Source organism: Fonsecaea nubica (assembly GCF_001646965.1).
Source record: "Fonsecaea nubica strain CBS 269.64 chromosome Unknown Scaff10, whole genome shotgun sequence".
Lineage (NCBI taxonomy): Eukaryota > Fungi > Ascomycota > Eurotiomycetes > Chaetothyriales > Herpotrichiellaceae > Fonsecaea > Fonsecaea nubica.
In genome coordinates this window covers 488,013-514,783 of record NW_019173683.1, presented here as the reverse complement: position 1 = coordinate 514,783, position 26,771 = coordinate 488,013, and the positions used below count along the sequence as shown (strand labels likewise).

The window sequence follows — 26,771 nt, the reverse complement described above, 5'->3', positions numbered from 1 at the left end:
TCCGACACGACTGGCGTTCACAGGCCGAGTCCTGTCTTGTCGTGTGTGTCGCGTCCACACAAGGAAGTTCATTGTCAAGCCACATGTGCGTTTGGCGGGATTGTGAAGAGGTCGACCTGCATCGGATATAAGCAAAATATGCGGAGTTAAGGCTTCACTGGCACAAAGACAGAGAACGGCCTTCTCGGACATTCTGTTGTCCTCGTCTTGTTCTTTTCAACCACAGTTCGATCCCGATGTATTCACTCTGTCCATATTAGCAATACTAACAACATGGATCTAGCCTCTCGAGGTGCCGCTGCTGTCGAGGATAAGGACTTCCCCCTTGCTTTGTCGCTTTACACTCGCGCGCTCATCGACCACCCTTACTCCCCGGATTATTTCCACCAGCGGTCGCTCGTATTCACACGTCTCTCACCACCCCGTTATGACCTCGCTCTGAAAGATGCAGAGTATGCCCTTCTTCTTGCCAAGAAACGTGAAAAGAGGGAGAAGATCCAGGCTGCACAACAGCGACGACTTGTGGCTCTCTACGGTCTCGGACGGTACGCAGATGCCAAAGCGGTTTTGCAGATGATGGAGAAATGGAGAACGACCAAATCTGCGCAGATGGAAGGGAAGATGTGGCTCAATAGGGTGGATGGGAAGTTGAAAGATACTCCCGAGTCTGAGAGGGTGTCGTCTGTGAAGGAAATTCCAGCCATCGACCTGCCCAGTGAGACACAAATGAAGGAGTGGCTTAAGACACAACTAAATCTGGATGGATCTTACAAGTTCGACAAAGACAAAGACGTCGAGGTGACCGCTCCCAACGCCGCTGCCGATACCACTGGTACCACCAAGCCGAACAACGATGAGACTAAACCCACCGCTGCTCCATTCAAGATTCGGCACGAATGGTATCAATCTACCCAGACAGTCACTCTGACACTGTACGCGAAGAATGTCCCCAAAGACGCCTGTGAGATTAATATCCAGGAAGACTCTGTGTCTGTCTCCTTCCCCCATCCGTCTGACCCGTCTTCCACATTTCAATTCACACTCGACCCGCTCTTCGCTCTCATCGATCCATCTCAAAGCCGATACGCTGTTCTATCAACGAAGATCGAGTTGACGCTGAAGAAAGTGCAATTGGGGAAGTGGCATGACCTGGAAGGCGTTGCGCCGCTAAAACCAGTGTCTTCCGAAGTAGATAATGAAACAGAGGAAGTGGAAGGCGGGCGAAAGCCAACGTTAGGGTCGACAAATACTTCCTCGTCGGCCACGGCAGTTACACAACCAACTGTGGTGAAGGATAATCCCCCTTCGTACCCAACCTCCTCCCGCCACGGCCCAAAGAACTGGGATAAACTCGCCGACGAACTCCACGCACGAGCCAAGCAGGAAAGCAAGCCAAGGTCGAAAGAGACGGGCAAATCCAACCCGGATGACCCTTTGAAAGACAAGCCTGCCAGCACTTCCGACACCCGTGCAGATCAAGATAGTGACTATGATTCGGAGTACGACGCTGGCGATGCGGTGGACGGATTCTTCAAGAAGCTTTATGCCATGTCGGACGACGACACACGTAGAGCGATGGCCAAAAGCTTCTACGAGAGTAACGGAACCTCCTTAAGCACCAATTGGAAGCAAGTCGGGTCAAAGAAAGTCGAGGAAGTCAAGAGTTCCCATGATTGAGAACGTTGAGGTTTTGCGTTGGCTCAACGTATGACTGGAGTTTGAGATGCGGTAGAGGCATGGCGTGAAGGAGAATTGTGTGTCCATATGCCACGGCTCGCGACGACATGTGGAGACTGGACGAAGGTGTTTCTGGCGCATGCAGGAGTTTCTGACACACGGATTTGCCAATCAACGAACGACTGAACGAGACATCCCTGTACCAACATCAGCAGCAACAAAATCAGCAACGAAAAGGGCACGAGAATGAGACGGAGATGGTGAAACGAGGAATGAGGATGAACCCGACGGATGAACGCAGCCGGTTGTATGTATCAGCAAGAGACAGATACACACGACAGCGAGTCTCCGGGGTTGGCCGACATGCTCCATATTATCTCGTCATGGAGCTGTCCTCCATCCATCCATACCTAGGTACCATGTATGTATTGCACAGTGTAATTGATTGTACATGGACATGGAATGCGATTCCGTACATGTAGGTGTGTACAGTCCAACACAAGTGCGAAATGTATCCAGCCATCCATCCGTCCATTCAATCATTTCATTCATCTCTCCCGCCTCTAGCATCTGTTATGTACGTCAATTCTTCCTCTCCCTTCCCCTTCTCCCTTCACCATCATCTGTTCGACTACTTGACTACTTGACTACTTACGCCTCCTTACCTTACAGTACTTTATCCCTTTTCCCCCCTTTCAGCCCCGTCCATATCTCGACGGTCCTTACGTAGCATGTATAACTATATATACATCATGCATGCATACGTACATACATACATACCAGTGCTCGTCGCGTGTCGTCTGTGTGTGTGTCGTGTGCGTGTGCGTGCGTGTTCTCGCGTCGTATCGGTGGGGTTTTTATTTCATAGACATAGCAACGGACCTAGTACCTACCCAGTACCTACATAGTACCTATGTCGTGGATAGTTAGTTACGTGGCTATCACAGAGAGAGTGGAGAAGAGAATGGAATGGGAATGGGAATGGACGGGTGAGAAGTAGAAATAAAGGCGTGGAAGAAGAATGAAAGAAAAAAAGGGTAGTCTAGTATGTAGGTAGATGTTGAATGGAGTATCAGTGGGATGGGATAAGATGGGATGGAGTAGGATAGGGCGGTGACGATAAGGCTCCTGAGGGTTTGGCGAAAATAATATCATTGAGCCTCCCTTCTAGTGGTACACTGTTGTCTTCTTTTCTATCCCTGTGGTGGATGCCGGCCTGGCTGGCGCTCACTTTCCCCCTTGTTCTCACTCCTTGCGCCACCCTCCCTCCCTCCCTCATTTGCGCCCTCTCGCCCCACATCTCTTCCAATGATTCAGGAATAGTACACGTGTTGACATTCCTACCTGCACGCGGTCACGACGCCAGGTGCAGGTCTCAAGTTCGAACTCGGTGCGACCGCGTGCCCCGCGGCAGCGGCAGCAGTGCTGGTACTTCCCCTCGTCATGACGGACACGGTCCGCTCAGTTCCGTAGCTGCTCGCCGAGTAGATGCTCGAGGGGGTCGTGCTGTTCTCGCGCCGCCAGACGCGTTGGTGCTGGTAATGCTGCAGGGGCAGTTGGTTCTGGGTGGACAACAGCCCCTGGGCGGGTTGTTGGTGGTAAAGATGAGGGTGGGGATGGTGATAGTGCCTGTGACGGATGGGGCTTGGTCGGCGGAGGTTCGACCGCGAGTTAGTCGCCGATGTCGAGGAGGACCTTGAACGATTCGCCGTCTTGGTGCCTGCGCTGGACTGCGACCTCGCCCTCGGAGTTGTTGTTGAGTGACCCGGTGCGCGTGCAGGGGTGGCAGGTGCTGTGATCGCGAGCGCTGGTCGGTGAATGGGAGGTGCTGGTGGTGGTACAGAGGCCATTGGTGTCGCCGGCTTTCTTGGTGATATTGCTTCCGTGGTGGTCTTCGTTGCACGCTTCGTCGATGGACATGGTGTGGTCGACGACGGGTGGGCGGCCTCAGCTTTTGTTTTGAGGCCCATAGCTAATTTCGATGCAGTGTGGACATTTTCAGCCTGGACGCCTCTCAAGTCTGGAGACGACTTGGAGTGTAATAGCGATGGTGCCAAACCTGAACCGGTGCTCAAAGCTCGAATAGTAGGATCTGCGCTCAACGGCGCATGCTGCAAGGCCGGGGACCAAGTTGGAGCTGGAGCTATTGGTAGAGGTGGGACATCGGGTACACCACTATCGCTGGTCGCAGATACAGTTGCAGGATCCCGGCGCAGGTCACCCCTATCTGGATTGCTATTCGCTCTGCTCCGCGGACGAACTGGCGAAGGATGAATCGGACGCCTTGTACTGGCCGAACGAGAAGACTGCGAGGAGCAGAGGGACGAACTGCGATCATCCAAGTCCAAGCTTTGTCCCTCAGAGACCGAGCGCAGGGTGCTCGAATAACGGCTGCCCTGTGACAAGGCACAAGGTTGATACTTGTGCCGGTGGTCGTAGTAGTAGTATTTGTGTGGATAGATGGCCTTTTGAGACGACAGGCTGTTGCGTCGCTGTAACCATTGCTCGTGCTCCAACCTGCTTGGGCGGCGTTCGGGGACGAGGAAGAGATGGTCGTTCTTCTCAACCGAGAAACCAGAACGGCTGCTTGAGATGGAAAGAGCCGGAGCATGTGCCTGGGGAGCTTTGCGAGACAGACAAGTACAGTAACAGTTCCAGACACCCGCTTGACGGCGAGATAGGTGTTGTTGGTCCAAGAAGGAGAGGCAGGCCATGGAGATGCTAGTAGATTACAGAAGTGTCAGCGAATTTGTCTCACAAAACAGATCTGAGGATATACTGCAGGCTGACTTACGCCATCAGGACAGACAAAGCCACCAGAGCGCGGTGCAGCCGGCAGGAGAGACCGAATCTCCAGTTGTGCTCTTCCAAATCATTCTGCCATTCCTCCAAGGGTCCCCCAAGACACGTGGGTGCTCTGAGCGCGACAAGAAGATTGAGACAGCCCAGGATCATCCACAGAAACACCAGGACTTGGACACACGTAGTACAGAGGGCTTCCAGCCTTGGTGATGCGGTCGAGGGTGATATAGTCTGCAAAGCCTTGCTTCTCTGTCGGAACATGAGGTAACATCGGATCGCCATGATGATAATGGTCGGCAAGGACTGTATCACGGTTAGGGTAAGACTCCCATTGAGACGTCTGCTCATGACTGACAAAGGCAATCGACAGGTTTACCCCGGAAGACGTGGTAGAGCACACAGCTCCTTTCGCTCGTAGGAACACTGCCGTGCATAGTATGCTATAGGCGAGAGTCAAGTTGATACAGACGCTGATAATTCTGTATGCTGACGTGCTCTTGTTGCTCGGGCTGGCCATGATAGTATGCCTCTGATAAGAGAACATGTTGCTTTGCTATTAGCTTGGAGAAGAAGATAGTAGCCATCTTGAAGTCCTGGCGCGACGCCCAAGGGAACCCGTGAAAAATTCACAGCTGCCATTTACAAGAATGCTCGCATAGAAAGACAGGCAAGGGCGGGATGAATGTGGTCGAACTGGGGAGCAGGTGGCTGGATAAATTCCTGTAGAAGGAGCTGAGGGGGTCGGAACAAAGAAATAGAAAAAGAAAAAGGGGTTTTCTGAGCGCAGGGACCCTTGATGGCATCAGTTTCGGTCGAGGAATTTGCCTGTCCTACCTTTCCCTGCCCTTCCCTTCATGTTTCCAAAACCAAATGAGAACCAACAGGGGGTATCATAGAATAGAATGTAATCCGGGGATATCGCCGTTTCGCCAAATGTCCAACACTCGTGACCATCGTACCATCCAATCGTCATTCCATTTCCAATCCGACATCATCATCATCCATCAAGTTCTCTTCATCAACGGCAATCTCCTCATCACCTCGATCGTCCAGTGAGCCTTCCAACAAGGCTCTAGCATACTTTGTGTCCACCTTGTACAGGTCATGAATCTCCGAAACAACGATTCTGATGCCACCTGCATGTTGCAGTGCCTTCAAGTAACAGAACTCTCGTCCGGCGACATACCACACCCATTCCGGGGAAATTCCTCTTGAGCAGACCGTTTTATGGAGGCACGATGCTTTGAGGAGAGCCCAGTCGGATAATGGTCGGTCCTGTTCTGCCTTCCAGCGACGACCAAGCTCATGATCCATTCGTTTTGGTTGGATCGCTCGGAACTTCTCATACACCGTTTCAATCGCAAGGCGATACTTCTCCCAGTCTCTGGCTTCGTCGGGGGTCGGTTCAATCTGGAGATTCAGCCTTGCCCATAGCGCGTCCACCTCTTTGATCTGGTCAAGAAGACCTTGCTTACCCTCCAACAAATCAGTAAGCGTCTCCAAGTCGACAGCATCTGGCCCTTTGATCTGTCGGTCCGACAAACGTGTTGCAGCATCAGAAATATGCTGTTCAAGCCGACACCGAGCTGCTTGTCTCTTCTCTGTCCTATCCTTTTCTATCGGAGATGACCAGTAAAGCCAATGTTGGCTTAGATCTCTGTCGTAGTTGAGCACCATTTCAGCGTCTTTTAGCCTCGCGAACTCTCGTAGCGCCGTTTCTTTCAAGGTCTCGGCAACGTCGAACTTGAGGTAGTCTATTATGTTCAAGAGCTCGTCTCGCTTCCTCGAAGTTCCGGCTTTGTAGGCAGGCTCTTGCAAGCTGCTGGAGCCACTCGATTTCATGCGGATTTTGTGCCACTCTTTTTCAGGAAGGTCCCAACCCTGCTTGGTGCTATCGACCAGGAAACCTGCCAGCGCTGCCAGTTTCACGGCACCAGGGTGGGATAGTTTGTTCGTTTCTCGTGTTTGACTGAGAGCATAAACCAACTTTTCATGTTCTGACGAGCACGAGCCTAGCAAGTTGGGCCGCGCATTAAAAGCAATACATTTGCGAAAATAGTTCTCGAAATTTTCATCGAGCGGGCGTCCTTTGTTGAACGCAACTGATACTAGTTCTGAGCGCTGAACCATACCACACTCAATCTCTTTCGGCATTTGTGGCATCTCGGTGTTGCGAAAATGTCGAACAATCTCTGGGTCCCAGATACACGTCACCACATCTCCTAGATATTCACAAGGGTACACGTCAGTCTTCTATCGCTGGAATGTACGCGGTGAATTTGGTTGTCAAGACGAGGGGAAGATGTGGTCTACCCTACAAGACTTACCATCGTAATCGCCGCCAGATAACAGTGACGCCAGAGAGATGGCACCTTTCTGTGAGAACAGAATAACATTCTTGTAGTGACGCAGCTCATGTCTATAGACAGCTGTGCATTTTTGCATGTCGGATGCCAGATGTGCTGGGTTTCGAGCCACAAGGAGTTCAAGTCCTTCGAGCGTGGTTTCTCTGATCTCGGTGATGGGATGTATAATAGGGTTCGAAGAACCCAGATACACTTCCCCAGGTGCAAGCACGCCTAATGGATCCGGTGCACAGAAGACTGCCGTGGAATGTGGTATCTGAATCCGCATCTTGTCCGTATAATTGGTCATGTAGTCGCTGAGTAGACGATAAGCATTATTGATGAGCTTTTTGCACATCTGCGGATGAAAGCCAGACTCCAACAGAACTTTTATCTGCTCGTTGTTCTTGGACGGGAACGAGCCCAAGTGGCTCCCAGCCATACCGCGCGATGAATGTGCATGCTCTTGCATCCAGAGACGAAGCTGTTTCGGATCTTTCATAGCGTCTGTGAGAGACGCCGAGAACGACTGAACATCCGACTGCAATTTGTCTCGAAGTATGGAGGGTGAAATCCCTCTGTCCTCGAGGATGGTGATGAGTTGGATATTCAAATGTGCTTGCTTGCATTCGCTGGCATATTTCAACACCTCAAATGTTCGCAAGGTTGCATCCGGATCTGCATCATGGCGGTCGCGTGGATGTGGTTTGATCTTCAATTGAGAATCGGATACTTCTATCCAGTAGCCTCTGTCGCTGACATCGGCGTGCATGTTTTGGTAGTCCACTAACCATAGACCCTTACCACCTGAAATGCGTCCTTGGACAGCAGAAGGTGGCTCGCATTCGCCGCCGTACGCTGCCCAAATCGCTTTGGCGAGTGGGTACGACATTAAAGCGCAGCCATCATTCATCACTTTGCTGTCTGAACCGTCAATTGGCATGTCACCCAGCTCGTCATGTCTGTATAAAAACTCATGCCGTTTCAGCTCTACCGTAGGAGTCGTCCTCGAGAATCCAATGCTCCATCTGGAGAACAGTTTAAGGTCCTTCGAACCAGAGTTGGCATCGAGGGGCATGTGCCACTGCATCACTTGTTGTCGCATAATAGTGCGGTGGTGACCGTCAGCCTTGAGGTCCGGCACATTGAGTTTCAAGAGAGGTCGTGGAACAATGTCGAACCCAGTCTCTGCGAAGAGGATGAATCTTGAATGCCGCAATGACGCCTTATTGCGCCGTGCTTTAGGCTTCAACTCTTCGACGAAGCATACTCTCCAATAGCGTCCTGCAATGAAATGCGAATTTGACGCCAGAAGATCAATGATCTTGTCATACACGGGTGCAGTCTTCGGGCTGAGCGCTCGAAGTTTGTCTGGAATCCTGAAAGCGGGACCGTCAAGCGCAAGGAATCTGTCAGCACCAAATTTTCGATGGAAGCGGCTTGATTGCACCAGCTGTACGGCATTGAGTCGAAGCTGAAGTAGGCTCTGGGAACCGTCTTCATTCCATTGTAAGGCGCCGGTGAAATGGGCGACCCTGTTCGTTTTTGTATCCGTGTAGTTGCCTTCTTGCGCTATCCACCCAGGTATGTTTGATTTCTGAGGTAGTGGTTGCACAGCCTTTGCACGACAAAGCTCCTTAACTGTAGCCCAGAAATCTTCCCCAGACATGGTAGATGTCTTGTGGGTTTCTCCAATCTTCTGGTATAGGTCGATTGGTTTCAGGCCAAACAAGGGCGCAAGTCGGTGCAATTCCCAACAATACCAAAACGGGACATGCGACGGTAGCATTGCTTGTATTTTAAAGGGGCCATTGACTTCGAGACTGGTTGGGTCGAACGGGCTGGCAGCCTTGCTCAATTCACTGAAGGAAGTGGAGAATTGCTCATCATTGAATATCTCATTGTAATCTTGAGTTGGAAATAAGTCTTGTGACTCTTCAGCCTGCGAACTCGCCATGGATGTGTCATTCGACATTTGCCCTCCGTTCCCTTCATCGGCACTCGAGAAAACGGATGATGCGGCAGGAGAAACTAGAGTCTCAAAGCTGATGGGGTCAGGGGGTCGGACTGTGCGGGTTTCTAGAGGAGGCCCTGAGATATGTCTGAATTGTCGGAACTCTGAGAGAGTTTGCTGTCGCTTGTTTTGCTGTGGCGGAAAGTGAGCAGACGGAATCTGAAGTTCAGGGATAGGACTGACCCCATTAGGAGAGGCAATTGTGCGCTTTGAAGATATTGAGATAGAGTGTTTCAAGTGCGGCTCATCCAACTTAGTCTCCTGAGCCTCAGATTTCTGCTGGATCTCGCGTGATGGGGTTGAGAAGTAGTCTTGCCCCCATGACGGTGCTTCTTTAACTGGGGTTGTCGGAGCGGTCGCAAACCCCGCGGTTGAAGTAGTAGCTGGCTCGGTTGAGAAGTCGCCCGAGAGTTTTGCCAGCTCGTAGTCTTCTCTTGCTTCCTCCAATATGGCGTATAGAAGTCGTAGAAGTGAGCATCGCTGGGAGTCGCTCAGACGCACCAGGCCAGCCTTGCGAGCAACGAGACTCTTGACCACGGGCAGCATGGGTAGAGTGCCTGGTTCTTGTAAGGGCTTGAAAACCCATTTAGAATTAATTGTCCGTGCGCTCTCCTTTCTGAACGTGTCCAGAGCTGTTTTCGTAGTTGTCGTCTTGAAACAGAGGAATCTGATCAGCTTCGAGCATTTGCCAGCCAGACGTTCCGATTCATCGGCGGGAGGATCTTCCCCACCACGGAGCCTTGGAAGTCTGAGATCCCATTCTGCATTCAGGCTGTCGATAGCCTGGTCAATATTGTCGCTCATTTCCTTTGGTGTAGGTGGCATGGCGACTCTGGTCTCGAACAGACCATCAGTCATTGAGTGGTTCGTGTACGAGAAAGCTGCAAGAACCTGTTCTAGTGTCGTAGCTCCGATTCAACCGCTGGCCATATAAGCCCCAATCTTAATCCCATGAACGCCCAAACTCCGCTGATAGAGCACTGTTCAATGAAGCTCAGTTGTGTGCAAGGCTGTGCGCAACGGCGAGCGAAGAGAACATCTTGATGCCTGAGGCATAAGCAAGCGTCGATCGGGACGATGGCAGGTTAGAAGGCGGGACGAGGGAAAGAGATTGGTGGTAAAGTGAGTGAAAGGGTGTCGTTAGTGATCCCAGTGAGCCAAACAGGTGCTCAGGAATCAGGAGAAGGTGCGGGACGATCCTGGTGATGGTGGCGCCCGTTGAACCGGAGGGAAATCAACAGGGCGCATTTCGATCGCTGACCCCCGCGTCCACGCGTAAAGTGGTTCAACCTCGTCAGGCTAACGGCGTCTGGCACACGGTTCAGGCCATCCCGAGTATTCACCAACACCCGCAAGCGCTGGTGGCGCTGTCTTCGTTTCCAGCCTAAGATCCCATTTCTGAGCCTCATCCCGTCCGATTGAATCCCTACAAGAATGTCCTCGCATTCGCAGCATTGCCGATTTTTCACTGTCGCAGCAGCACCAAAGTGAGAATCAAGTGTGAATCCTACAAAGAAACAAGAGGAAGGGAAAGAAATATCCGGGAAGGGCATGGGTATTTTATTTCTGCTCCATGAGTAGGCCACAAGCACTACCCAAGGACGAGTAGAAGTATTGGCACTTGACCCATACCGACAGCACAAACGATGCCTAATACGGGGAAGCGGAGGCGTCGATCGCGCTCTGCCAGCCCACCGTTGCTTGCGACCACACATTCTTGGTTGCGACATACTCTGCTCCCCTTCATTCCTTTCCACACAAGGCACCGAGCACTCCCTGTAGCCCAACTGGTTCCTGCTCCTCGTAACTGCTTAAGAGTATGCCTCACCACTCGTCGACCTTGAGAGACTGGGCTGGAGTCGTGGACTCGTTCAATCATCATCAAAAGAGCAGTCGTTTGCGATTCTCACTTTGATTATATTCAGACTCTCACTCCTTTCGACGATGGCCACGTGGGTTGGACGATCCACTGTATTGCGTGAGCCAAAGAACATTGGTAGAATGGCAATGAGTGAATGACTTACAAGCTGATTCTCCTTGCCACGCCCTGCAGGTTAGCGTCGTTCTCCGCTTCAGTGGCCGCTCTCTCCAATGCAGCTCGCCTATCCTCGGCGCTGCGCTTCTCGATTTCCTCTGGCGATGGTGGGAGGCGTTCGTTCTGGAGATCAACTTTACGAGCGTCCTCAAAGTTGTGGATCGCCTGCTTGATGCCCTCAGCACCCAACATCAAAGTCCCTGCCGGCAGGCGACCTCCGGACTGAGTCTTCAGCTCAGTGACGCGTTCAGATTCTTCACGCAAGACCTGGAAGACCCTGGAAAGTCGCCCAATGGCGAGGATCTTGTTCTTGATGGCTCGCCGCTTGGCTTCTGTGGATTCTGGATCCACGCCAAATGGTGGTGTCTCGGGTTCCATGCTCGAGCTCTGTGTATCTTCCTCCAATTCTTCCTTAGAACAGGTGTTAAGGATGGCAATCAGCATGTCTGTGATCTTTTCACCGACAAAAGGGAGAGACCATGTGAAGACATCCATGAAGTTCGGAAGCCAGTAAGGATGAGGGGTGCAGTTAAACTGTCTGATGTTCATAACATTGTTTTCGTACTTGAGCACTGCAGCTTTGTTGTTGTAGACATCAAGGTAATTTGGCGCGCTGAAGATGGTCATGACACTGGGGAAACCAGTTGTTCGGGTCTTGCGGTACATCCGATAGCCGGCATCCTGAGCCTCGTGTGCACGGATGATGGAGAGGAGGTTGTTTTTCTCGAGGAAGTTGCAAGCGGCCGGATAGGAAAAGAAATAGGAGCAGCCCCTGACGTGGTTATGCACGTAATATTCCCCGGTTTTTTCTTGACCGAATTCCTCCAGAGGATCGGCCCAGAGGATATCACACATGAGGCCATGGGTGGGAGGCTCGCGGAATCGATCAATCTGGGAGTATTAGCTCAAGTATGGGCCAGATCAGAGTTTCATCACGACTTACGCTCTTGATATCCTCCAGGGTGTGTAATTCTGGGCTTAGGCCACCATGTATACAGAGAAACTGCTTGTTCATGACAGCAGCTAGTGGCAAGGCACAGAAGGATTCCATGCATGCGTCGTAGATCTTTTCCGAGTATTTGTGTTTGCATTCGAGTTTGAAGGTGAAGTAGTCGGTCAGATGCCTGCACTCGTGATTTCCGCGAAGAAGCCACAAGGTATTTGGGTACCAAATCTTGAGAGACCACAAGTAAAGCACGCACTGGATAGACCGTCAGTACACGAGGTCTCTGAGCAGAACGCGGGGGCCGTACCTCAATGCTGAAGTACCCACGGTCGACGTAATCCCCCAGAAAGAGATATCTAGTTTCAGCAGGATCCCCGCCTACTTCAAATAGCTTCATGAGGTCAAAGTATTGTCCATGGACGTCGCCACACACAGTGATGGGAGCATCCATTTCCAGCAGATTTGGTTCCGCTTTCAAGAGTTTTGTACCCTCACTTATGATCCACAAGGCTTGCTCTTCAGTCAACCGACCTTCTCGGTAAAAGTGTTGCTTCAGGAAGGACAAGTTCGGCTTTGATCGGTCGCTGGAAGACCAAAACTGTTCGTTCGTGGGGGGTTGCATGGCCGGAGCCTGGACATCTGCCATTGCATCAGAAATGGCCTTCGCGCGACACCTCTTGACAACCTACCTTTGCATACTCGTTCTTGAGTGCTCACCTGGGAGCCATCTTCCATGATATGCAATGTGAAATCAATCTCGGGCACGGGCTTCTTATCCACCACGGCTCTGTGTAACGGGCCATCCATTGTGATTGTGAGGTGCGCTCCGGGCGCGAACGGTCTGCGAGAGTGATGAAATATACCAGCGCTGAGTCTGCGGAGAGGAAACAAAGATATCGGCGACCTCTTCAACCGAAATGGTCAGCAAAGTTGATAGGGGCAATGTTAGCGCCGGAGGGAATAATTGTTGCTCGTCCTCGTGCTCAGGAGGTGGTTGAGCCGGGGTCTTCGAAGTGACCTAAGAGGCAGGTGATCAAGAGACGAGGCAGACTTCTCAGAAGCTGTCGCAGGAGATTGGGATGCGGTGAGGAGAGATGTTGCCTGCAAACACGGTGCAAGAGCTGAAAAATAAAAGTGGGCAACAGTTGAAAATCGGGGGCGGCTGAAGCTGTACGAGTCCGATTTGCGACCTGTTTCAGGAGGATTGGGATTTTAGGGTCCAGATCCAGTTCAGGCCAGGGCTGAAATTCCCCAAGCAACTAGAACGCGCCCAGTTCAACTGCACCGAGGGGTTGCACCTGCAAATAGAGTGATTACGGGTGATGGATTCGTTCAGTTGCACAGGATTGATATCTGGGTGAGCCTCTGAGAACTAAAAGCACATTGCTCTACGGATGATCTGAATGGTGGACAGCGGGTTCTGTTCATGGAGGGGCAAGGTGGGAGATCACATCACCTATGATGATATGGGGTCCGACGTGGTAGCGAGGCACGCGCTTCACCTCCATTTGCCATCGTACTACCTTCACGCCGCTGCGAACTTTAGTTTACTACTTGTCATCACCAAAGTCCCAACTCGCCAGATACCTCGATGGCCTTTGGGTACAAGTGAGACTCATTCTCCAATCACACTCAAGCCGGCCCGCAGTTGGGCTTGGAGGTCATTTTCCACTGCCAAAAGTAACCACCGATCTCACAACTACCAGACATGTTTGACACGCACAGTAAGTGCCCAGGCATAGGCCTTCCAGAGCAAGCAACTTCGAGACGGCTAACCACTTGAACAGAGCCACATCCACTGCTCGCGCAGGTTCCCTTGACTGTCTCGCCCTTTCTGTCACTGCCGACTGCTGTGACACTGCCCTACACATTTCGATCTGTACCCACGTCGCTCCCCCCGTCCATAATAGCTGAAAATGGCCCCGGAAAGCCCAAATATATCACATCCTCCTCTGGGCACTCTGCCCATCCAGATGATATCATAAACTCTTGTAAAGCCCTCCAAGACCACCTCAAAAAGACCCTCGAAGGTGCAGACAGAGCCATCAAAGAATGGGAGCAAGATATCAGGGATCGAGATCTTGCAGAGAAACGCAGAGTGGCGCCCGGTTGGTTGGATCGAGAAGAAAAGATACTAGAGCCTACAAAGGCGTCGTCACAGGCAGGGGTAGATCAGAATCTGCTGGACGGGCAGCCTGGGCATCTCATATCAGCACCTGCGATGTCACCGAGCCGTGAAGGGGAAGAGCTGGATAGAGCTTTTGGGGGTCCCGGTCTTAAATGAAAAAATTGAGTCATTGTGCCACACCCCGGAGATCGGTGGTCCTCTGCACAGTGCAGCTGTTACATGCTCATTTCAAATTGAGGGTTCTGCCAGCACTCGCAATTGTGCTACTGGCAATCAATCATCTAGCGCCCTCCAGAAAGCGTCATGATATTCCATCTCGCTATCAGAAGAGACACCATGTTCAACTCTACCACTTCTGCAGAACAACAACTTCCGCCAGACACATTGACGTGGTTTCTCGACGATCCATTCAGGACATGGGACACAACGATACTCTTCATTGTCCTATTCGTCACCTTGTGCGGCTGTACCATCCTCCTCGGTGCTCGATATGCGGAGATATTCAGATTCGATGAAAATTATGCCGACGAGCTTCCATTGACTCTCGAAGCGCGACAGGCTAGTGGCCAATGGCATGATGGAGGAGATGGAGGAGATGGAGGAGATGTGGAATGTTTGACCAGCGGAAACCTCTTATTCCAGGCGACAAACTCGCAAGATGACCACCGGTTTGACCTTAGACGACGCCCAGGAACCGCCAATCTTCAGCCTAACTACGTTGCGATCGGAAAAGTTCGAGAAGGGAAGATCGCGCAGAGACGGGCGTCATTGTTGGAAGCCTCTGGTCGAACCAAACATGCACATGGCCACTTGACATTGAAAACCCTACCCGGTTCCGGGAACTAGGCTTTGGTGTTCCAAGACAATTTTATGGTACGGGCCAAGCCGGCATCGCACCCCTCAAACCCACTTCGGAGATGCTACAACCAGCAAGATTCGCGTCAATTCGACCATCCTTTCAACGCAGCGCACGACCAAGTTATGAGCACTGAAATCGAGGGACTTCCAGGTTTGGCGTGGGGTTACCCTGTTGCTTTATGGTAACATCTGGGAGCGGTTTACAGAAGTCTCGGCGGGACAAAAGAAGGGGACATCCTCTACAGTAGGGCTCCTAGATGCCAATAGATGGTTCTCTATTCATAACTGTTGACACATCCCTTCCTTACGCGCCACTTGGTTCTCGTCTGCTAATGCCTAATATCATCGATTGCGTGGACACAAGATGACTCAACGCGGGAAACACTGCACAAGTGAGCTCTTCTCTAGAACAGGTTGGTTGGTGTCGTCCCAGGGTGTTGGTTGAAGACCTCGACAGTGCTGACATTTTTCTCACAACATTTGACGTCAGTCGCGCTTAGTCTGGTGGGATCATCACCTCAGGGAGTCTCTCGCTCGCCGGCGAACTTCGTCAAAGCCCGGCAAGACGGAACAGCAGATATTGCTGGTCCACAAGGTTCCGCCTGGGACGGCAAGGCGGAGTGGAAGTTCTTCAGCCAAGATGCTTGGCTCGCTTGGCTCTCAATTCCGCTCCATTCGATCAGTATCGTGGTCCCGCTAGCTCACTATTTTGCTTGGCAGGCTTCTGCTCCCATGGGACGCCACTCAATATCTGCCTCCCTCAGAATTTCACCCCTCTTCATCCCTAGCCAGCTTTATGGGCATTTAGGTGACTTCCTAACAGGCAATATCGCCTTACAGAGGTGTCTGACTCTGACATATGAATCTCACATCTCACACTGTTTCAGAACTCTGTTTCTGTCTCTGTTTCCAAACAGCAACCGCAAGTATCAAATATAAACAACTCTTTCCAGGGTAAAGCGGTGCCAAGGGTGCAGGAAACTTTAAGAAAGACAAGACAGATTTTGAGCTTACGATATGCGTACTACACTGCACCTGCGAGACCCACAGCTAGGGTCGAAACGTTGTCCCAGGGTGATACCGCAGTCACACCATGTCCCCTCACGGCTCTTGGGACTATATCGAGGGCGCATGCTGCTGTTCAGCTGGAAATTCATACTACCCAGACCTCGAAGGGGAGACAAGCAATCATGGACAATCATACTTCTGGCCAGAGCAACAAACCCCTAACCAAGCCAGCACACGCCCTTGGACACGATGACCTTGTTCAGCAACTGGACAGCTCAATTGGCATTGGACTGACACCAGTAGAGGCGTCCCAGAGATTACAGACCTATGGCCGCAACGAGTTGGATGACGGCCCAGGCGTACAGCCACTCAAGATCCTCCTGCGCCAAATTGCTAATGCAATGATGCTGGTCTTGATAATGGCCATGGCAGTTTCGTTCGGAATTCAGTCCTGGATCGAGGGAGGCGTTGTAACTGCTGTGATACTTCTCAACATTGTTGTCGGCTTCCTTCAGGAGTATCAGGCTGAGAAGACCATGGACTCTCTGCGCTCACTATCTTCACCCACCGCTACTGTGGTCCGGGATGGGAGCAACTTGACCATCCCCACGGCAGAGCTCGTCATTGGCGACCTCGTCGAGCTTAAAGTCGGCGACACGGTCCCTGCAGACATCCGGTAAGACTTCAGTGGAACTCCTTAGTCCCTTCAAGATACTCACAGCACCCAGGCTAATTGAATCCATCAACTTCGAGACCGACGAAGCACTCCTCACTGGTGAATCTCTACCTGTTGCGAAGGATGAGGAAGCTATTTTTGATGAAGAGACGGGCCCTGGGGATCGACTGAATATAGCATTCAGTTCTTCCACAGTCACAAAAGGTCGAGCCCGAGGAATAGTCTTTGCAACGGGCATGTACACGGTGAGTGACTTCGCATCTTGAAGGGTTCGGGAAAGGGCTTTCACCTCAGGTTATCACTTTTATCTCTGCTCTTCTTGCCCCATTCAATACGGATCTCTGATACAGGGGCGCAGGAGATTGGTTCAATCGCGACGGCACTCCGTCAAAAAGACTCGAAAATTCGCCACGTTAAGCATCGCGAGAACGGCACCGTGAATCCCTTACGCTACGTCGAATCCTGGACGTTAACCTTTACCGATGCTGTCGGGCGGTTTCTCGGTGTCAATGTGGGAACACCACTGCAGAAGAAACTCTCCCGCTTAGCGATCCTGCTCTTCGGAATTGCGGTTGTCTGCGCCATTATTGTCCTTGCCGCCAATAAATTCTCTGACCGCTCTGAGGTCATCATCTACGCTGTCGCTACTGGTCTTTCCATGATCCCGGCGTCGCTGATTGTTGTCCTTACAATTACAATGGCTGTAGCCACGAAGAGAATGGTTCAACGCAATGTCATTGTTCGAAACCTCAAGTCGTTGGAGGCCCTGGGTGCTGTCACCGATATCTGCTCGGACAAGACCGGGACTCTCACCCAGGGCAAAATGGTTGCCAAAAAGTGCTGGATCCCAGCTCGTGGCACCTACACAGTCAGCACTTCAAACGAGCCTTTCAATCCAACGACGGGAGAGGTAACCTACAGTACAGCCGCTCCTGCTGCACGAAGTGAATTACAACCCGAAGATGGCCCCATAGCCAAACCCAATGAGCTATTGGAGAATAATGACGCGTTAAAGGCCTTCTTGCTTGTGGCATCGCTTTGTAACATTGCTCGCGTTCAACTCAACAACGAGGGAATCTGGGTTGCCATTGGTGATCCGACAGAAATCGCAATTCAGGTGTTTGCCTCTCGGTTTGGGTTCAACAGGCAAAGATTCCTCGACCCAAAGCAAGCTAAAGTGAAAGAAGTCAGCGAGTATCCATTTGACTCGGATGTGAAAAGAATGTCTACTGTGTTTGAAGACCTCGAGACAAAGGAACAAATGGTTTACACCAAGGGTGCAGTCGAGCGTGTTCTTGATGCTTGTACAAGCATTAATTGGCACGGGACAGGCGTTGTCGACCTAACGGATGAAATGAAGGCAGCAATTCTAGAGAACATGGAAGTCCTGGCCAGTCAAGGTCTGCGGGTCCTCGCCCTCGCAAGCCGTCCTTACAATCCTCACCATGGTCGGCGTGCCAGTCGAGAAGGTCCACCTCCCCGTGGGGACATTGAACGGGATCTCACTTTCCGCGGCTTGATTGGTCTCTACGACCCTCCTCGGCCAGAGTCTGCGGATGCGGTCAAGAGCTGCCACCGCGCCGGAGTGAAAGTCCACATGTTGACAGGCGATCATCCCGGCACTGCTCGTGCCATCGCTGCACAAGTTGGCATTCTCCCCACTGACCAATCTCTATTCTCTTATCGCACCTCGCAAACCATGGTTATGACAGCAAAAGAGTTCGACCGTCTCAGCGATGAAGAGCTGGACGAGCTATCAGCTTTACCCTTGGTTGTCGCTCGCTGTGCCCCCAACACAAAGGTACGAATGATCCAAGCCCTTCGTCGACGAGGCGCTTTTATGGCCATGGTGAGTTTTGTTCCCGTCCCTGCTTGTGGGAGATTGTCGTTAACTTCCAAAGACTGGTGATGGCGTCAATGACTCCCCTTCGCTGAAGATCGCCGATGTTGGAATTGCCATGGGGCAAGGAGGCTCGGACGTGGCCAAGGATGCCTCTGACATTGTTCTCACGGACGACAACTTTGCATCGATTCTCAACGCTGTCGAAGAGGGCCGCCGGATGTTTGACAATATCCAGAAATTCATCCTTCACCTTTTGGCGGAGAATATTGCACAAGCCTGCACGCTCCTCATTGGCCTAGCATTCAAAGACGACTCAGGCCTCTCTGTGTTCCCCTTAGCACCAGTCCAGATCATGTGGGTCATAATGATCACGTCTGGCATGCCCGACATGGGTCTTGGCTTGGAGATTGCCGCGCCAGATATCCTTCAGAGGCCACCGATTTCGCTGAAAGCGGGCGTCTTCACCTGGGAACTCTGCTTCGACATGCTCGTCTACGGCTTATGGATGTCTGCGCTTTGTCTATCGTCCTTCCTCCTGGTCATGTACGCGTTTGGAAACGGAGATCTCGGCGTCAACTGCAACACGTCCTACTCCGCGCAGTGCGATACAGTCTTTCGGGCCAGAGCCACAACCTTTGTCAGCCTTACCTGGTTCGCACTCTTCCTTGCGTGGGAAATGGTCGACATGCGCCGAAGCTTCTTCCGCATGCAGCCCGGCAGCAAGAGGTACTTTACGCAGTGGATGTACGACGTGTGGCGCAACCAGTTTCTCTTCTGGGCCATCGTGGCCGGCTTCGTGACCATCTTTCCCACCATCTACATCCCGGTAAGTTGATCCTAGTTGTTGAATCATATATCCCATGAATGAAATGGACTATGTGAAATCACGCCACAAGGAACCAGAACCAACCACTAACGTCTTTTCCAATACAGGTTATCAATCACAAGGTCTTCAAACACACCGGCATCTCCTGGGAATGGGGCATCGTCTTTGTCGAGGCCGTCCTCTTCTTCCTGGGCTGCGAGGCCTGGAAATGGGCCAAGCGCGTATACTTCCGCCGACGCGCCGGGCTGCAGCCGGGCCTGACATCTGCCGACTTGGAAAAGTTGGTCTTTTCGGACTTTGCTTCCTCTGGAGAGGAGGGAGATGCAGAACGCGGCGATGTCCGGAAGGGGGAGGCCACCGAGAAGACAAAGTGCTAGCCAGACAGACATCAGACAGCAGACAGCAAACGAAGCCGGGTTTGTATGATGTAATGTTATAATGATGTCACGTTCGTGCAACCGACAGACCGACAAGAACCGTATAGATATAGAAGGGACAAGCGATTGATAGCCAGATCGATAGATAGATAGAGAGTGTTGTGATCATTATGTCGGAGATCTTGCATACTTGCACTGATATATCCGTTTGGTGTGTAGATGGTACTCCGGGATTGGAGTTGTGGTAGAACCGACGTCGTGGGAGGGAGGGTTGGAAATATTCAAGACTCTGTTTGTACGACTAGACATGCAGAGATACAATCAGAGATACAATCAGAGATATATATCCAATGATACATAGTTGATTATACATAGCGGAAGCTACCGACATGGCAACTTCGACTTTCCGGAGCGGGTAGCGCTTATTGCGGCAATTCCGGTACTTGTACCGACTGCATGTGGATACCGTGTCGGGAAATATGTACTTGGGACAAACCAACCGACGAACCCAACCACTATGTACTCGCTCGACCCAATTCGCTGGAGAGAGATAGGAAATGCTAAGACTAGCACTTGAATCATCAAGTCAGGGAAGGTCCAGGTTGAAAAACTGCTCCCACTCAAGCTCGCCCAGGCCCATCCGGTTGGTGCCCAGGGACACGGGCATCGCAGGATGATGGTACCATTGGTCTGCGTTGGAAGCGTCGAGGTCGTTGTCATTCGAGTCTGGGATATTGTGCGGTTGACATTCCTGGAGCACGCCGTCGAGTCTGGCGATGTCGAGTTCCTTGCGTTTGCGGTGGACGCCGACCAGCACGCGCGCGGCGTCGTAGGCCTCCCGCGTCGCGCTCGTCTTGTAATGTGCGCTCACATCCTCCAGAGCCTTGAGGGGCTGGATGAGTTGGGCGAGAGACAGGCTCGTGTCGATGGCGAGGAGGGCGCAGGCCGCTTGGAAGGTCACGTTGGCGACGTGCCACCATGGCCGTTCGGTCCTCAGCAGGGCGCGAGCGGCGTCGACGGCCTTGGACAAAGCCGACAGCATCCGCTCTAGGGTCTCCGTGTTGGGACTTGACCCTTGCACCCGTAGTCGTCGGTAGATGCAGAGCATCACGTTACACTGGACCAGCACCAGCATGGGCTGCGCGGACTTCACGTCGAGGGCCCTCCGCAACAGGTTCTCCAGCTCGGGCACAGTCTGGTATTTGTCGGGGGAGAGAATCTCCGAGACCAAGTAGAGTTCGAGTAACTCGGGTTTGATGCCGCTAGCATCGGGCGACGGAAGCTGACACGAGGCACCCCGGACTTCGACCCTGGATCGGCCACAGTCAAACGAGATCCAGATATTGAACAGCTGGGCGACTAGGTAGATCCTCCGACGGCTCTCTCGGCCTCCTTCTGCGCCGTTGCCCGAGGGAAGCGGCTCGTCACCCTCATCAAAGTGTAGACGGGCAGCTTCCAGGACGTGCATCATCGTACAGGTCGCCATCCAGGTGATATGGGGTGAGGCGGTCAGCCTCAGGTACATGACCCGAAGTAACCAAGCCACGACATCATCCGTGGATGGGGTCGGGAGTAGAACAGACTGTGCTAGAGCAGCCTGGGCGGATTTCGCAAGCTGCATTTCAAGGCTCAACGGCTGTTTGGAGAACACACAGCCTAGGGCGGCAATTCCGCAGAGGACAGAATCGACACAGTCGTATGATTGCATAGTGGCGTTGTCGTACCAGCGTGTGGCTATCAGCCGGCGAACACTGTTTTCGTCCAGAAATCCGTAAACGGCATGGATTTCTTTAAAGTAGACAGTTGTCAAGGCCTCCATCTCACTGAGGCTGATGGTTTCAATGATCGGTCTCGGAACAACATCAGCGGGTGTCCCTTCATCCCTCAACCCTAGATTCCACGCAGAAAGCTGTAGCCGCTTCAGGCGCGTGGAGTCAGCTGTCAGGCCAAGATTCCGAGCAAAGACCGCGCCCGAATTCGCCTCCAATGAGCGGAGCTGTGTTTGCTCAGTGCGTACGGGCGCGGTTCGTTGGTTGTGAATATGCTGGGTTTGATCGGTTTCGGACGTTGGGGACGAAACGCTGGATCGAACTCCATGATCGAGCGCTCGCCCAGAACCACTGCTTGACCGGTTTCGTCGATCGAAGACGCAATTGTACTCAAAGTGTCTGCAGGCTGAACAAGGAATCCCACCCTCGCACTTCCTTTTCCGCTCCCTGCAAGGCCGGCAGGCCGTTTTGGCCCGTTTGCGCAAGGACTCACCCAGCATTGGTGACACTAGGCCCTGCAAGGGGTGATCGAGAGATCGGTGGGGTGGGTACGGGGGACACCTATACATGTTTGATAGTGGAGGCAAGCTCACTCAATTTCTACCTGGGTGAGGAGGGGCATGGAGCCTAGGCAGGTTCTGCCACGGTTGAAACCCCCGCCTCCAACCCTTGGTGCAGCTTCTTGCGTTGATTTAGCGACGAGGCTAACTCTTGTATGGCGGAGAGAAGGCTATATTAGGGATGTTGTATGTCGCGAATGGGCTATATTACTGGATGGTGGATGGGTGGTAAGTCGGTAGAGGTGGGAAATGGCTCTAGTGGCTCGATGGAGGGTGACCCACTCGTCTTGGCGGCAATTGCGGATATCGCGGGCCGGGGATTATCCGAACCCGGTGCCGTTTGCCCGTTACTTCCTGATATATACGGAGTAAGGGCTATGTAGAACCCGTGGTGCCGGATAAACTTGGTTTATGTGAGCAGAGCGCCCCCATCAACAATGTTGACAGTGCCCGTCACAAGATTATTCCTCATTATCGCCAGAAAAGTCTCTGTAACATCTCCAGGCTCCCCTAACCTAGCGAGCACAAAGGCCTTCTTCGCGGCCTCGGCGACTGCCTCTCCCGCTCCTGCGACAGCCCGGTCGAACAACTCCGTCCGAATTGCTCCCAAAGAGACGAGGTTTACACGAACCCGCTTGAGCTCCAACGCGAGGCTCCGCGTCAGCGCATCTTTTGCCCCGCCCACACCGGCCCACATGGGCCAGCCGCGTGGTGGCTTATACGTGCCCGCGCCGCCGGTCAAGGTGATCGAGGACGTGTACGTCTGTTTGAGGTACTTGACCGCAACCTTGGCAAGGATCAAGTCGCCGATGAAGTGGTACTTGCTCGCTGCGACGAGGTCGTTGGGTGTCACTTCGGCAAGAGTAATAGGGTTCGGCATTCCACCAGCGGTGCTGACAACATGGTCGACAAGGTTTATTCCATTATCGGTGGCGAAGTCAAAGACATTGGTGAGATCTTTCTCTGCTTGCTCGCTGGATAAGTCACAAGCGTTACCCCGGACGTTGGTGGCTGCATGAGGGTAGGAAGTCTTGAGTCTGTGCACTGCCTTGTCCACATTTTCCTGCGTCCGACTGACAACGACGACTTTGGCGACGAACTCGAGGCTAGCTTCTGCAACTGCAAAACCTACGCCGGATGTTCCGCCAACAATGACAAGCGACTTGCCGCGGAGCTTGTCGATGTAGTTCGGTGACATGGCTTCAAGAGTTTGATACCAGTGAAGGAGGGGACAAGGTCAGAGAGACGATCGTCAGGAGCGGGAATACATTGATTTGGCGTCACTTTGCATTGGCGGGAGGTTTCGTCATTTATACTGTGCTCCTACTGTGTTCTGAAACTTATCGGGTGGGCGGAACGTCCGAAGCGCGTAGAAATAAACACACAAACACAAGGAGAATGCTATCACCAGTACATAAGAACTGTGCATTCCCCTTGTTGCGGGCTTGATTTTATGGGGAGGAACAATAAGGAGGTCTTCTGTGGCGTCAGCTGAATTCGGTCAAAAGACGGACGAAACAGTTAGGTACCAGGATGAAAACTCGGGATTGCAGCCTTCCATGGCATATCAATACTCATCGTGGACTATTTTGTGAGTCGAAACCAACGATTCCAAATTTCCTTCCCTACTATACATAACGCAATCTTGACTCCACAGTCGCACGGCCCCTATGGCCCCGCTCCAATATATGTCTTCTGGTGGGGGGTGTCTCTGAGCGAGTCGTAGAGCCCCAATTCCCCTCGGCCACTTTTGCGAGAACTCTGGTGGAGTGTCTTTGAGCGAGTCGTATAACATGCGAAACGAGGCTGTAAAGAGGCCCTTTTGCAAACAAATGCCCTGCGCATTCTGCTATACCGCAGTGAAAGACACCTGGAGATGATAGCGGGCTCGAGACACAATTTGTGCCGATGAAACTGGCGACCTCGGTGCGCACAGGGTTTCGGTTCATGTGGTCGTCTCTGCGCCACTTTATAGATGATCGGACGACCATTTATCAGGGCTGATAGCCCCTCTACTGATCCATGACCTGTCTTCAAGCCATCACATTCTTGGATCATCAAACCTTCTCTTACACCAACGAGTGAATACAGTCGCTTAAGGCCTCTGCAACCATGGGTTCAAACTCCTTGGATAGGAGTGCCATTGAAGCCAAATACGCCGAAGAACGACAGAAGCGACTTCGAGATGACGGTACTTCACAATATATCGATGTGATGGACTCGAAAAAGCTCAATAACTTTGCCCGTGATCCCTGGGCGTGGAGCGAGCCACTGAAGATTGTCCACCCTCCTCAGAATGGAGACAAGTTCAAAGTGGTCATTCTAGGTGCTGGGTTTGCAGGTATCCTCTATGGAGCTTATCTACTTCAGGCTGGACTTTCGCTCGATGATTTACTCCTCCTCGATCGTGCATCAGGCTTTGGGGGCACCTGGTACTGGAACCGTTACCCTGGCGTCATGTGTGATGTGGAGAGCTATATCTACCTTCCACTCCTCGAGGCTACAGGATATATGCCACGGCACAAGTACTCCTACGGCAACGAAATCATGGAGTACGCCAATATCCTGGCGTCGAAATTCCGGCTTCATGAAAGGGCGCTGTTCGATACAGAGGTAGAAGGCGCCGCGTGGGACGAATACAGCAAGGAGTGGACTATCAAGGCAACGCATACGAACCAGAGTGGCGAACCTCAGACACTTGACATGCGATCCAACTTTTTTATCCTGGCTCCAGGACTGCTTACAAGGCCCAAAATTCCGGCGATTCTAGGCATTGAAGAATTTTCAGGACATTATTTCCATACATCCCGCTGGGACTATAGTTATACGGGCGGCTCTCCCAATGATTGGTCCTTGACGAATCTCCAGAACAAAAAAGTGGCAGTTATCGGAACTGGTGCAACGGCTATACAAGTGGTACCTGAGGTTGCTAAATGGGCAAGGCACCTCTACGTGGTGCAGCGGACCCCAGCAGGGGTTGATGTCCGCGGTCAACACCCTACAGACCCTAACGTCTGGCGACGAGAGATCGCGACTAAGCCAGGCTGGCAGGAGGAGAGAGTTCGCAATTTTCTCCTGTGGATGAGTGACCCCTATGAGGACCCTGAAACTGACATGGTAAATGATGCTTGGTCGAAGTTTCGCTCAGCCGGCGCCCAGTGTGGCGGTCCTCGGGCGAAGGCTCTCACGATAGACACTCTGGAAGATTTCATCAACCGTTATAAAGACATGGACCTTGAGCGGACGGAGAGGATACGGCAGCGGGTGGACACAATTATTCAAAACCCAGACACCGCAGCGAGTCTCAAGGCCTGGTACGCGAGATGGTGTAAACGACCATGTTTCCACGACGACTACCTCGCTGCATTCAATCGCTCTAATGTGCAACTTGTTGATACTGATGGAGCTGGCCTCACTCGGGTCACCAAAACTGGCTTTAGTATTGGCATGGAGGAGTACGACGCCGATGTTATCATCTTCAGCACCGGCTTCGAGTTCGGAGTGTTAAAGTCGCCTGACAGTCAGGCAGGGATCACCGTGACTGGCCGTAATGGTCTTACGCTGAGTGAAGAGTGGGAGCGCGGTCTTGCTACATTATATGGGATCACCACCCACGACTTTCCCAATATGTTCTTCTGGGGGGTGAGCCAATCGACAGCCTCCCCAAAGTTGATGATATCTATCGACACTTTGGCCAAGCATGCGGGTTACATGATCTCGAATGGTCTGGAAGCTGCCAAAGCAAAGGGGTCATCGAAGCCGGTCGTAGAGGCCACGGCTGCCGGAGAGGAAGATTGGTCGAATCGCATTGTGAGAATGGCTCTGGCAGGCGCGGTAGCTGCAGGCTGTACACCCAGCTACCAGAGCCGGGAGGGCGAGTTGGAAAGGCTGAGTTCGAGCGAAGACAGGGCCAAAGTTGCACGAGCGGCGCCGTGGCTAGCGGGGGCTTTGGATTTCTTCGACATCCGTGAAGATTGGAAGACGTCAGGCGATCTGGAAGGTCTTGAGGTGTCTGCCCACTGAACAACGCCCTTGGTGATATGCTTATAGACCCAATGTGTTCATTTGGGTATCGTCACCATACATAGTATTCTAGTGCACGATGCTTCGTCTTGGTCTCAGACCGTACTACTTTCTCATCTACACCATTTGATTCGCTGATCTCTCGGGAGGGAATAGTCGTCGACCCGCTATTCCCCACTTTCCCCAGAGTCCGCAGCAGCCGCAGCAGCCGCAGCAGCCGGTCAGGCCGGGGTGGCTTGCGGGACCCCGAGATGCACCTTTATTGAATGCATCTCCAACTCCGAATCCGAAAGAACTCTTAGTCGATGTTTTTCTCAGCCTCAACCTCTGTCCTTCAATTTGTTGAATGAGCTGGTCGACATTAAACCAAGAGATTCTTGCACCTCTCAAGGCATGACCCGCCTCTCAGGTACTCCGCAAGTCACCATCACCAGAAGCCACGCAGATCGACTCGCATCATGAACTCTTCTCCCCACGGTGGCAGTGAAAGACGGCAGGGGACGACACCCTATAAGCCAATCCAAAGAATCAGTCAAGCTTGCCAGTACTGCAGGTAACCAATACCTAATATATCTTTGCCGACTGTTGCATCGGGGCTGAAAATGACTCGCTTCCAGACGAAGAAAGGCGAGATGCACAGGCGACCGTCCGCAATGTCAGAACTGTCGGAGAATGCGTCGAGGTACCACGCACCGTGGTCCCTTTACTAGCTCATGCTAATGTGGCTCATAGAGTGCGTTTATCCAGACACTGCGCGCTCCGAAAAAGCCCGACCCGAGAATGACGATTCACTCAAGCAATTGTCATCTCGCTTGGAGGTGAATCTAATATATCCTATTGTGAGAGAAGATGCTCATGTCTTATACAGGAGGTTTGCAACCGCC

General features: G+C 52.3%; 9 protein-coding genes across 9 annotated transcripts; 4 read left to right on the top strand and 5 right to left on the bottom strand.

Moving 5' to 3' along the window:
* Window positions 1–273: 273 nt before the first annotated feature.
* Window positions 274–1,677, top strand: AYO20_02468 (hypothetical protein; the record flags this gene model as incomplete). The annotated part of the gene is made up of 1 exon (XM_022640772.1): window positions 274–1,677. The coding sequence occupies one exon, from the start codon at window positions 274–276 to the stop codon at window positions 1,675–1,677; it is 1,404 nt and encodes a 467-aa protein (XP_022503421.1).
* A 1,340-nt stretch (window positions 1,678–3,017) lies between these two features.
* Window positions 3,018–4,996, bottom strand: AYO20_02467 (hypothetical protein; the record flags this gene model as incomplete). The annotated part of the gene is made up of 3 exons (XM_022640771.1): window positions 3,018–4,398; window positions 4,472–4,782; window positions 4,835–4,996. The coding sequence occupies 3 exons, from the start codon at window positions 4,994–4,996 to the stop codon at window positions 3,018–3,020; spliced, it is 1,854 nt and encodes a 617-aa protein (XP_022503420.1).
* Window positions 4,997–5,448: 452 nt separating this feature from the next.
* AYO20_02466 (hypothetical protein) lies at window positions 5,449–9,663 on the bottom strand (the record flags this gene model as incomplete). The annotated part of the gene is made up of 2 exons (XM_022640770.1): window positions 5,449–6,701; window positions 6,807–9,663. 2 exons carry the CDS (start codon window positions 9,661–9,663, stop codon window positions 5,449–5,451), a joined length of 4,110 nt encoding a protein of 1,369 aa, XP_022503419.1.
* A 1,195-nt stretch (window positions 9,664–10,858) lies between these two features.
* Window positions 10,859–12,626, bottom strand: AYO20_02465 (serine/threonine-protein phosphatase 2B catalytic subunit; the record flags this gene model as incomplete). Its single annotated transcript, XM_022640769.1, has 4 exons — window positions 10,859–11,764; window positions 11,817–12,074; window positions 12,127–12,458; window positions 12,509–12,626. 4 exons carry the CDS (start codon window positions 12,624–12,626, stop codon window positions 10,859–10,861), a joined length of 1,614 nt encoding a protein of 537 aa, XP_022503418.1.
* Window positions 12,627–14,283: 1,657 nt separating this feature from the next.
* Window positions 14,284–14,793, top strand: AYO20_02464 (hypothetical protein; the record flags this gene model as incomplete). Its single annotated transcript, XM_022640768.1, has 1 exon — window positions 14,284–14,793. One exon carries the CDS (start codon window positions 14,284–14,286, stop codon window positions 14,791–14,793), a length of 510 nt encoding a protein of 169 aa, XP_022503417.1.
* Window positions 14,794–15,995: 1,202 nt separating this feature from the next.
* AYO20_02463 (potassium/sodium efflux P-type ATPase, fungal-type) lies at window positions 15,996–19,535 on the top strand (the record flags this gene model as incomplete). Its single annotated transcript, XM_022640767.1, has 5 exons — window positions 15,996–16,489; window positions 16,542–16,734; window positions 16,848–18,338; window positions 18,391–19,158; window positions 19,266–19,535. 5 exons carry the CDS (start codon window positions 15,996–15,998, stop codon window positions 19,533–19,535), a joined length of 3,216 nt encoding a protein of 1,071 aa, XP_022503416.1.
* Window positions 19,536–20,121: 586 nt separating this feature from the next.
* Window positions 20,122–21,354, bottom strand: AYO20_02462 (hypothetical protein; the record flags this gene model as incomplete). The annotated part of the gene is made up of 1 exon (XM_022640766.1): window positions 20,122–21,354. The coding sequence occupies one exon, from the start codon at window positions 21,352–21,354 to the stop codon at window positions 20,122–20,124; it is 1,233 nt and encodes a 410-aa protein (XP_022503415.1).
* Window positions 21,355–22,273: 919 nt separating this feature from the next.
* On the bottom strand, window positions 22,274–23,062 carry AYO20_02461 (hypothetical protein; the record flags this gene model as incomplete). The annotated part of the gene is made up of 1 exon (XM_022640765.1): window positions 22,274–23,062. The coding sequence occupies one exon, from the start codon at window positions 23,060–23,062 to the stop codon at window positions 22,274–22,276; it is 789 nt and encodes a 262-aa protein (XP_022503414.1).
* A 914-nt stretch (window positions 23,063–23,976) lies between these two features.
* On the top strand, window positions 23,977–25,887 carry AYO20_02460 (hypothetical protein; the record flags this gene model as incomplete). The annotated part of the gene is made up of 1 exon (XM_022640764.1): window positions 23,977–25,887. The coding sequence occupies one exon, from the start codon at window positions 23,977–23,979 to the stop codon at window positions 25,885–25,887; it is 1,911 nt and encodes a 636-aa protein (XP_022503413.1).
* Window positions 25,888–26,771: the final 884 nt, after the last annotated feature.